The 11,663-nt window shown below is 39.1% G+C and overlaps 1 protein-coding gene across 2 annotated transcripts; it reads left to right on the top strand.

Annotated features, from left to right (window-relative positions):
* Positions 1 to 231: 231 nt before the first annotated feature.
* api5 (apoptosis inhibitor 5) lies at positions 232 to 10,644 on the top strand. 2 transcript variants are annotated; one of them, XM_015013549.2, is made up of 14 exons: positions 232 to 584; positions 2,145 to 2,306; positions 2,656 to 2,749; positions 2,835 to 2,900; positions 3,035 to 3,186; positions 4,379 to 4,585; positions 5,093 to 5,197; positions 6,744 to 6,833; positions 7,470 to 7,651; positions 7,786 to 7,879; positions 7,979 to 8,035; positions 9,173 to 9,252; positions 9,346 to 9,452; positions 9,975 to 10,644. In XM_015013549.2, exons 1-14 carry the CDS (start codon positions 513 to 515, stop codon positions 10,052 to 10,054), a joined length of 1,548 nt encoding a protein of 515 aa, XP_014869035.1. In that variant the 5' UTR covers positions 232 to 512; the 3' UTR covers positions 10,055 to 10,644. The 2 variants fall into 2 exon arrangements, with proteins under 2 accessions (XP_014869035.1, XP_014869034.1); XM_015013548.2 differs by having other exon boundaries at positions 235 to 584; positions 9,346 to 9,488.
* Positions 10,645 to 11,663: the final 1,019 nt, after the last annotated feature.

Genomic DNA, 11,663 nt, shown 5'->3' with positions numbered 1-11,663 from the left:
TATATATATATATATATATATATATATATATATATATATATATATATATATATATATTCTGCGTTGTGTTTGTGCTTTTGGTTGTATTTCCCGAATTATCCGAGTTTAAAATTGACCAATATACAAGGCGAATTTGCCACTCATAAAATGGCGGACGCGATGACATAGTTTCCGTTCCTGTGTATCACGTGCTCTCAACTCGTATGTTCGCGCAAGAGTGGCGCGTGCGCACCGCCTCGTCTTCCGTAGCATTGTAGCAGCCATTAAGCCAGAGAGAACATTGCGGGAAAACGGACGTTCGGACGGGGGGAGTTCATTCACGATTTTCTCGAAATTTCATCCTCGCACTTCTGTTGCTTCCACGATAGTATCTGACATTGCGGCGTTCGTGGTTGCGTAGGTCCTCCAAAACTGAGCTACAACCACCCCGCGAGGTATTATCGTTTCTTTTTCTCTCCCGTGGTTTCATCAGCGGTCTTCTCTGAGAACGGTAGGGACTGGGACACACGCTGATGGCGGTCACAATCGAGGAGCTTTATCGGAACTACGGGATCCTTGCTGATGCTAAAGAAAACCTCAGCCAGGTGAGGAAGAGACAGCCCGCTCAGTTTTGAACACGGCTGTGTTTTGAGTTTCATTTCATTGTCCACAGCGCGGGCGCTTTGCTTGGATTTAGTTGATTAATTGACACGGTGTGTGCACTCTGTTAGCTGCAGCTAGCTATAGTAGTGACCAGGCTAATGTGAATGACCCTAGCCGTAAACTGGGCAAAGAACTCTCGAAATTCATCACCATGAATATTTCCCAAGCGTTTTACCACCATATTTTCATTCAGACCTAAAGATCTTGAATTTGCGAGACTTAATTTCAATAAATAGTTTTACCGGAGTCACGTTTGATTAATTTGGATCGGGGATGCAAACTTTTGTCCTGTTAGTTTGTGGAGTCTTATGGAAATATTTTTATCTCGCTTATATCGGTGGGGGGGAAAATAACTTTTCTTCTGAAAGAGCATTGAAATAATTCGTAAATAAGATGGAGTATGTAGATTAAAATAACAGTAACTGTGTCCTTCATTTTATCAAATCAAATTTCATTTGCATAGCACATTTCAACATCAAGGCATTTCAAAGTGCTTTACATAATTAAAATAAAAACAGCATGTGACGCAAACAGTGAGAAAGAGAAATAAAAAGAAAGTAATAAAAAGATAAAAAGAAAAGATAAAAACATAAAAAAAAACATCAAATACATTGAAGACATCAAAACCCACACTCTAATCCTAATTTAACCATAAGCAACTCTAAACAGGTGGGTTTTAAGTTGAGATTTAAAGGCACCCAGTGTTTCAGCTGTTTTACAGTTTTCTGGAAGTTTGTTCCAAATCCGTGGTGCATAGAAACTGAATGCTGCTTCTCCTCGTTTGGTTCTGGTTCTGGGTATGCAAAGCAGACCAGAACCAGAAGATCTGAGGGGTCTAGACGGTTGGTACAGCAATAACAGATCTTTAAGGTATTGTGGTGCTAAAGCGTTATATTCAAACTTGCTAGAGGTTTTGACCCAAAATCCTTATGTTGTCTGAATGTTTTGTTGTTGTTGTGGTTAGAATAGTGCTTAATTTCCAAATAAAAGTAAATTTATTGAGAGAGAGAAAAAAAAAGCCACGTCAAATTTTTCTAAAAAAAATACAGCAAAATGTTAAATGGTAACATTTTGCTGTATTTAAAAGTTACCATTTAAATACAGCAACAAATATTACTCTGCAACAGAACAGTTTGAAGTTCCGGTTGCATTATTTCTTCAACGAAAAACATTCTCCTAAATCTTTAAATTAAACTAAGAATTATTTCCCTTTTTCTTTTTTTTTATTCCATATGTCCCATGTGCTCATTTATTAGTCTTATTTATCAATAAAATTCTGCATTGTCAACCAGAATAGAAAAGAAATATTTACAACATATATTTTTTTATTTTTTGGTGTATGTATCTATCATTTTATCCATTAAGAATAATCAAAGCTGCAACATACAATAGGTTATTGAAAAGCTGTTTTTGAACCACAAACTGCAGCCATGGTGTATCATGTACATTGTCGTTTTTTTTTGTTTCACCAGCCGCATTAACTTGTGCATTTTATTCTGCAGCACAAAGATGCATACCAAGCGATCCTGGACGGCGTGAGGGGAGGTCCCAAAGAGAAGCGACTGGCTGCTCAGTTTATCCCCAAGTTCTTCAGCAGCTTTCCAGAGTTGGCTGATGCAGCCATAAACGCTCAGCTTGATCTCTGTGAGGATGAGGATGTGTCTGTGAGTACAAAAAAGAAACGCAGCCATTCCTACATCTGGGTTTTGTTTTCCTTCAAAAGGTGCTTTTAATCTGCTAAACAAGCCTTTATTAAATATGACCTTGTAGTAATGTTGTCTTTAAAATGTATTTAGTTATTTAGATGTGATTCTCATTAGAAGTACTATGAAATATAAGTTCTCTAAAATGCTTTCAAACCTTTGTGCAGCCGGTTCATTATTAGGTCCTAGTGTTAGCCGTTGCCACGGCACTTTGTCTAATTTAATTAGCTGTTTTGACAGAAAATCCTTAGCCGTATTTTTCAGGTGTGATGCCATGATTTGAAAATAAGCTCCACCCATCTTTATCCAGATTCGACGACAAGCCATTAAGGAGCTGCCCCGGTTCGCGACTGGAGAAAACATTTTCAGAGTGGCTGACATTCTGACCCAGCTCCTTCAGACAGGTAATGAGTTATGTGGATCAGGTTTATTATTTTTTTTATTAGGGCTAATAAGTAGTCCTAATAATCATATCTGCTATCATTCTAGATGATAATGCAGAGTTCAACCAAGTGAACGCGGCGCTGATGTCAATCTTCAAAATGGATGCTAAAGGTAAGGGTTTGTTTGTGTGTTTGCATGTTGTGGATCATAGAATCTGGTGGGAAGGCGTTTGGTTTTGTTTATAAGAATCTCTTAAAGCATTCTGTTTTCTTTTTAATTTTTTTTTTTTGTTTCCGGTGGTCCAGGTACCCTCGGCGGTCTGTTTTCACAGATCCTGCAGGGCGATGACATCGTGCGAGAAAGAGCCATCAAGTTCCTGGCCACCAAGCTGAAGACCTTACCCGAGGACGTCATGACGAAGGAGGTGGAGGATTACGTCTTCACTGAGACCAAGAAGGTTTGTGTTCAGAGGGAAACCGGTTAGCTTCGGTCGCTCTTTTTATTTTTGGCTAACGCTAACGGAGAAAGCTCAACATATGACACGATAGACTGGCATCTAGAGGAGGATAGAGTAATCAAAAATTATACTCAAGTAAGAGTAGCAATACTTGAACATGCTTTTACTCTAGTAAAAGTAAAAAGAAGCCGTACAAGAACATCGGTCATTTAATATTTAATAATAACATTATCAGACAGGCCAAAATAACAAGCTATGTGGAAATTTGAGTTTTAAAGGTCAAAATGAAAATGATTAATATAAATGACATAATTACAAACTAACAAAATAAGGCAGAAAAAGCATTTTTTCCAAATCAGTTCCTTTCAATTTGAAAAATTAATCAAGTAAAAATAAAAAGTACAGCGTAGTTCTCCTAATAATTCTAAAAGTAATTTTTTTTCTAAACAGTTGCTGAAGTAAATGTAACTGGTTACTAAACAACTCTGCTGGTATGTTTTTTTTATTAAGAGTGTCATTGATCCCTAAGTAAACACTAAAGAGAGTAATGAAACTGACACTGGTGATGCGTTATTTAAAGAGGCGGTATCATGTAAAATCAACTTTTTGAGCTTTGCATCATGTTATGTTATTCATTTATCATAAACATACCTGGAGTGTTGCTTTGATTCTTTCATGCATGTTTGCGAAATCCTTTAAATCTCCATGGCAACCACTCAGCTTAAAAAAAACATGCCTGATTGGACCTAGCCCCGCCTTCCAGACGAGACTCCTCAACATAGAGCATCTCTCTCTGGCGACTCCTTCAGACTAGCCAGCAGCATTTAGCAAACACCTGGCAACTGCTGAGCTTTTTATGAGCTACTTGACAGTGAAACTCTGGTAAAAACATTAAAAGGTTGATAGAGGAGCCATGTTGTGATGACTTCCTGGAGGCGGAGCTTCAGAAAGAGCAGGAGTTTTTAGAGACAGAAAATTTCAAGGCGAAAAATTATTTAATCCAATCTCTTTTTAAGTCATTGCATTTTTATAACTGAAGTTAACATAGTTACTTGATTGTGCTCTAAAATGGCACATCGTGCCTGGAAACACACATAGTACCGCCCCTTTAAGTTTGATCTATTTAGAAAAGGTGCTTGACTCGACGACACTATCTGATGAGGAAGCGCTCACCTCCCCGCTGTCCTCTCAGGTGCTGGAGGACGTCACAGGGGAGGAGTTTGTGCTCCTGATGCGTGTGGTGTCCGCGCTGCGCGTGCTGCAGTCGGTAAACGGGCGGCAGCAGCTGGTGGAGCTGGTGGTGGAGCAGGCCGACCTGGAGCAGGCCCTCAATCCAGCAGACCCCGACGCCGTGGACCGGCTGCTGCAGTGCACCCGCCAGGCTCTCCCCTTGTTCTCTGTAAGTAGCGCCACCTAATGTCTGAACGTGTAGCTGACACTATATGTTGGATTTCATTTAGGTGCTTTCAAAGTTTGGAAAGTGCTTGATTTCTGTGTAAAGTAACTGAAAGTGCTTGATATTGTGAATGCACAATTCGATAATAAAGTTCAATCTAACATTTGACTAAAAGCCTAAATTTAGAAAACATTATTTACAGTTGAAACCAGATATTTTTATTCACCTAATAAAAAGACAACCTTTCTTTTTCCTCGGTCTGAAGTTAAATCAGACTAAACTTTTCTTGTTTTAGGTCAGTTATAATTACTAAAATAATTTCTATTTGCTAAATTCCAGAAAACTTGACAAGAACAATTTTTTAAAGTGTAGTGCTGGAAAAGTTTGAAAACTTACCTTGAAAATGCTTGAAGAGTGCTTGAATTTTACTGTGGGGGAAAATGTACAAACCCTGAAGTGAGTTCATTTAAATGTAAGTGTAAATATGTCACGGTCATCTTTATTTTTCAGAAAAATGTCCATTCCACCCGATTTGTGACTTATTTCTGCGAACATGTGCTGCCTAACCTCAGCACTCTGACGAGTCCCGTAGCAGAACTGGACATCCAGCTGGAGGTGGGTTCCTCTTCTGGTTTTAACCCCTGATCACTTATTTCTGGGCCCGGGCTGGGATGACATCCTCATGTCATGACAACCTTTACTAAAGTACTACAAAATACAACTCACACGATGAATAATCATCTCTAGCTCTTATTAAAAGAACCTTAAGCATAGGAGAGGTATAAAATAAAAACAGAAAATTGAAAAGGTAAGTTTCAAGGCAAAGACCTTTGTGACCTTGAAAATGGAGGAGTGTAAATCCTTCCTAAACTCCAGTAGGAAACACAGAGTCTCGCATGAATGTAACTGCTGTTGCAAAAGGAGGCGAATGTTTTTCTTCAAGTTTTGCAAACTATTAAAATAAGTTGATGCTTAAACTTCCACTAACAGTGAGCCAGTGAAGCACCAGTAGAAACGTTGTTAAAGGGTTAATAGAGGAGCCATGTTGTGACGACTTCCTGAAGGCGGAGCTTCAGAAAGAGACAGAGGCCCAATTTCAAGTTGTTAAATTAATCAAAATTATTTTAAGTCATACTTCAAATAAAGCATTATAAAGTTGTTATATAGCATTTTTTTTAAATAAAATCTGTAGTTAACAGTTACTGGATTGTGCTATCAATGGCACTATGTGGTTAAAAAATATACAATACTGCATCGTTGAGTGATTAATAATTGTATAGCAAAACGTGATTAATAGGAGATTTAGTTTTTAGCCGAATTTGAATCAGGTGACGCCAAAACAGCCTTTTGAGAAAATCTGGGTTGAACACATTTACAGACAAAGAAGGTATTTTTTATTATTTCTTTTTTTTTGTCTTAGTTGTTAAATTCATATATTTCTCATAGAGTTTTGGCTTCATTACGGTTCTGCAGATGGTGTTCTTTCATCAAATATTTTTCTTTCTTTCTTTTTTTTTCAGTCTGTATTCTCCAGTTAACCAGCAATAAAATTGCTAAATTAGTTGACGATTATTTCAATAATCAATTCATCCGAATGATCGTTCCAGTCCTACATGAAAATAAATGGTTCAAACGGTGAGTTCCCGGTTTAGCAGGTTTATTGCAGGAACATGACCTGAAATCATCCAGTAACTGGAAGCAAACAGCTTCAGTCTGTAATATTCTGCACAATGTCGGCTTTAGGAGCTAAAATGCAACCAACACAGGCGCATATTCAAGCACAGTGAGCGAAAAACGTGAAACTCCATCAGCCGGAGCTGATCTGGAGTGGTCGGCTCTGCTCAGAATAACCTGTAGTGCATGTTTCCACAACCTCCCCCGATCCCTAAAAAAAAAAAAAAGAAAAACTCAGCTTCCTGACCCGGGCGGCTTCAGGCTGACTCAGCGTTTCAATGTGAACTCTGCTGCGAGGACGTTGACATTTGCTGAGCGTTTGTTTGTGGCGGTAAACAAAGTCAGCGTGGCAGCCACCTGTCGGAGGCGGCGGCCAACTGCTTGGTGTTAACGGGTCGTTAAGCCTGCGCCACGCAGCGCCGGTTCTCATTAACGATGCATATTTTAGCGAGGGTAAAGATGTGTGTGTGTGTGTGTGTGTCGGCAGGTGCTGAAGCTGCTGGCTGAGATGAGTCCGTTCTGCGGAGACATGGAGAAGCTGGAGGCCAACCTCAACACGTTGTTTACCAAGCTGGTGGTGAGAGTTATTATACTGCCGTTTATATTATGAGAGGTTAGAAACATATGTGACGCTCAGATTATTCATTTCTCAGATTTTGTCTGAAGGGGAACAAAAAAAATCCCTCACCTAATTAGCAAAATTATTATAGTTGACTAAAACTAATGACGTAAAAAGAGAAATTGAGAACATTAAAAGAAATAACTAAAAACTGTAATTAATGAGGAAAAACTACAACTAACAGGAAATATGCTGTTTATAAAACTAAAACATACCAAAGTTGTCGACATAACGTCCTTCGTTTTCATGTTTATAAGCCTTTCAAACTGATGTGGCATTGATAGTTTTTTTTACGCCAGCTGCCTGGTGACCCTCACGCTAGTTCACAAAATAGTAACAGAAAAAGTTGAGGAGAAAACTCCACAGTCAGTTGGTTGTTAACTTAAAAAATGTTTTGAAAATGGTATCATTTTTTTGATCACATTTCGGTGATCTTTTTTTTTGTTTGTTGTTTTGGTCATTGGCCAATCAGCGCAAAAGAAAAAATAAATCAATATAAATCCTCAGTAATGAGAGTTACTTAAAAAAAAGTTATATAAACCATTCAGCACAGTTCCCTGAAGCACCTTTTCGCTGATTGCTTGTGTTCGTCAGGAGTTCATGCCTCTGCCGCCTGACGAGGTTGAGAACGGCGAAAACTCTGCCAGCGAGGAGCCCAAGCTGCAGTTCAGCTACGTGGAGTGTCTCCTCTTCAGCTTCCACCAGCTGGGCAAGAAGCTGCCAGACTTTCTAGTGGACAAAGTTGATGCCGAGCGCCTCAAAGACTTCAAGATCAGGTGAGGCTGTGACACTGGATCCTGCGGGAAAACTCCTGCAGATGTCCGTCGTGCACAGAAGGTTAGATTAGTCGTTCTGCCTAAACAGAGTCTTCATTTGGATTTGCCTTTGTTTTGTTGTTTGTTTGCAACAGGCTACAGTATTTTGCCAGAGGTCTGCAGGTTTACATCAGGCAGTTGCGGATGGCGCTGCAGGGGAAGACGGGAGATGCTCTGAAGACAGAAGAGGTTACCGTCTCATTTTTCAAATCTACATTTAGAAAACGGCATGAGCGAGTCGGCTGTAAAATATCCTCGTGACTAAAACGTTACTTTTAATTCCACCAGAACAAAATCAAAGTGGTGGCTCTCAAGATCACAAACAACATCAACGTTCTCATCAAGGTAAGGGCTTGAGAAACGGAGCGGACAGAATCACTGCTTAATGCAAATTCCTCTTGAGAGATTAAATTTTTTTATGGGATTTATTTATTTATTTCCAACATTTTTCTAATGTTTGAAGTTACTGGTCAAACATGATACTCGGTTTCATGTAAAGATGCTTCTACAATTGCAGCTAAAATCATTAGTATATCAAGGATGCGAATTAAAATAGAGCCATGCTCAGTTGAGCTAAGGTGAATTTTTTTTTTTTTTTTTTGCTTCTTTACATGTTTAATTTTTGGGATAAAAAACTTCCTAGGCCAAATTTAGGAACAGCAGGTGTTTGCTCTGACATCATTGATATGGAAGGAAAAAAAGGAAAGAAATGAAATGGTGCAAAACTTACACAAAGTTGGACAAAGGATAAATAATGGCATGCTGCTGTGGATCGTAGCTAAAGGGATAATTGGGTCATCAAAGCCAGACTCAATGATGTGTTTTAATATCAGGATGTCTGCATCCTTAAAAAGTCTTAAATTTATGCATCTAAAATTAAGGCCTTCAAATGTCTTTAATAAAGAGTAAGTTGGCCTTAGATACTTTGTTGCAGGTCTTAAATTGTGTTTTGTCCTATGTAATAATTTAATATATCATATATATATTTTTTTCCTCATGGGTTTTTCTGTCATGCATTTTTTTTTCTATCATGTGTTTCTGAGTTGCATTCAGACACCTTCAATACATTCTGACTCGAGGCAGTTTAGGCTACCGCTAACTAGCTGTTAGCATGCCCTAGCTAGCTAGATGTTTTGCATTTATCTTGAGAAAGTTCAAATTTTTCACCAGTTGGCTGGACAAATTTCGTACTTTTATGTGAAAATATAGGGCTTAAATTCCATTCATAATTATTTTTAAAATGTCTTAAAAAGTCTTGAATTTGAGTTGGTGAAGTCCACAGTAACCCTGAAAAAAAAACTAAAAAAAACTAAATGCTGTGGGTTTACTGTTAAAGAAAGAAACTAGTTATCATACAAACTGGGAATTAATTCATTCAGATTCTCTCCAAACTTTAAAAACGACGAGTAACTCAGCAGTCTGAAGGTAAACTACCTTAATTTCCTCGACCGAGTTGAAGGAAAGTCTTTGTTTTCTTTTCAGGATCTTTTCCACAACCCTCCGTCGTACAAGAGCACAGTGACCTTATCCTGGAAACCTGTCCAGAAGCCAGAGGCAGCAGCGTGAGCCAGTCATCTCAATGCCAGAAGACATTCACGTTACGCTTGAACGATGTCCGTTGCAGCTTCTTTTTTGTGTTTTCTTTGTGTTCGCAGGCCTAAACGTCCGTCAGGCGAGGAAATGGGATCTGGCGCTAGCACAAAAAAACAGATCACGCCTCTGCCACGACGGGACGCCAGACAGATTTACAACCCGCCCAGCGGCAAGTACAGCGCCTCTATTGGCAATTTCACCTACGGTGAGGAGCGTCTGGTGGCACACATTTCTTTTCACGGTTTTCCACAACTATTCACGTTTTCACTGCATTTGTTCACTCTTTGAAGAGTACTTTGAGAAACTCGGGTCATTTCCAATCTGGCTCAAAATATCACCAATTCCAAAAGTTTTGCGCACATTTGTAAGGCAAATGCAGCCACCGTTGGTCAGAAAAGGCCATAAAAAGTCGGTTCAGTTTGTCTCACCAAATATTACAAAAGCCTGGCAAGAAGACAACCGTAAGACGTTCAGCTGGGAGTTCACCACAATCGACCACAACGTTCCAGTCCACAATCATTCACTCCATGTTTATTTCAGGCATTTTCTAAGGACTAGCGTTACATTTAGTCCTGATTTAAAGTTTTGCTCCCTGGAGAACACGTCTGCACACTCTACAGCCTAACGTTCACTCTCCTCTGTGAGTCTGCTGTGTTCTTACTAAGCTCTTTTTGGCGCCGTGTCGATGCAGAACAGCGCGGCGGCTACCGGGGCGGACGAGGACGAGGCTTCTGGGCGAGAGGCAGCAGGAGCCGAGGCCGGATCTACTGAGACGCACAACACTTTGCTCCTGGAACTGCATCACATCAGGATCTCACCCTCACCAAAATGGACAATTTGTCACCTACCTATACTTCTTTTTTTTTTTTTTTTTTTTTTTTTTCCCGTTTGAGTTTTTAATTTTTTTTTAACACTATAGTTTCCTTTTTATTTTACTCTTATTTCTATCTGAGGTCCTGGCTCCACCTTTTCTACTTGCCATGACAACGTGTAGTAGCTGTATTTCTCTTGGCCAAGGTAATAGTAAATCTAGATGTGTGTGTGGATTTTTTCTTTTCCCTCTCTCCATCCCTCCCTCCCGCCCACCGAAATTTTAAAACATTTTGTGTATTTTTGTCAAACAAAAGACTGTCAAGTTGTACCTAAATATTTTTGTCACATACTGGTGAGAAGAGATGATCTTGTTTCGCAGCATGTCAATGAATTTATCCATTTCTAACTTTTTATTTAACCATGTTTCTGTTTTTTTTTTTGTTGTTGTTGTTTTTAAGAGCTTAATTACAATTGGCTGACTGCTTCTTTGTATAAATCAATGATGCTGTTTCATTGGATTTTTATCATAAACTTAAATGGAATTACAATCATTGGTCCATTTAATTGTGAAAGAAGCCTGCACGTCTCAGAGTATTTTAAAGCCCTGGTCTGGTCAGGTAGTTAGCTGTACTTGCTAATCATGTCATTGTGGCAATTCAACAGAATAACTCAGTTTGGATGTGGTGAATATAGATGGAAACTAATTGAATGAAAGAAATGCAGTCGGGAGTATAAATGGATTTGGACCATTTAATTAAAAAAAAAAAAAAATCAGTGTCAGATTTTGCTTCAGCCTCATCCATAATGTCCTGGAGCTCATCAATTTTCAATTCTGGCTCTAAAATGTAGAACCCATCTGTCCAGTCTCTTGTTTTGTCATGTTTACTAATGAGCATAATTCTTGCCCTCTTGTAATGTCATCAACTCAAAGCAGAATCAGGTGATTTTTATTTTATTTTTTTTCTCCAACTTGATTTTCAAGACCTTTATATTTTTCACAACACTATGATGGACGTCTATACATAGCTGTACTTTTTAATTTTTAGTGTACATTTATTAGCTGAAAAAAATACATTGATTGATGGTATCCTTTGCAACAGCAGGAATGAAGGAAGAAAGAAGCTGGAGTTTCAAAAGGTGGAGCCGAAATGGAAAGCTCTGTGGGCGCAACAGGTCTTCATGCATAGACACGTGTGTTGGGGTTGTGTGGGCGGATGCTTCGGGGAGGAGGGGAGCGCCAAGTCGTTCTCTCGGCAGCCTAAAACCGAGAGGCAATGGGTTTTATGCTGGAAAGATGAGTTTCATATGGGAAAGTTAGTCTGTTGCTAATTGTCTTTTTGATGAATGACGAAGTCTTACTTTTTTTTAATGTAATAACTTGGTAGAATATATCCTGTTCTGGCCCACATGATGGTTAAGAAGTTAAATAATTACTCGAATATATTTCGGGCCTCTCTCGGTGTTTCGTGCATTGGCAGAGTATCCCCTCCAGAGGGCGCTCCGGACTAGGGCTTTCCTCTCAACGCGTCCGGATCTATTTTTAAACCGACTGAACTCGTCATTTAAA

This window comes from Poecilia mexicana, unplaced genomic scaffold, assembly GCF_051168715.1.
Source record: "Poecilia mexicana isolate PSO_F unplaced genomic scaffold, ASM5116871v1 scaffold_6, whole genome shotgun sequence".
NCBI classification, from domain to species: Eukaryota; Metazoa; Chordata; class Actinopteri; order Cyprinodontiformes; family Poeciliidae; genus Poecilia; species Poecilia mexicana.
Note: the sequence above shows the minus strand (reverse complement) of the source record. Positions and strands in the feature narration are given on the sequence as shown.

Coding starts and splice junctions, on each gene's coding strand:
- api5 (XM_015013548.2), top strand. CDS start 513: ATGGCGGTCACAATCGAGGAGCTTTATCGGAACTACGGGATCCTTGCT. Junction 2,307..2,655: donor GTGAGGATGAGGATGTGTCT/GTGAGTACAAAA, acceptor ATCTTTATCCAG/ATTCGACGACAAGCCATTAA. Junction 9,489..9,974: donor TATTGGCAATTTCACCTACG/GTGAGGAGCGTC, acceptor GTGTCGATGCAG/AACAGCGCGGCGGCTACCGG.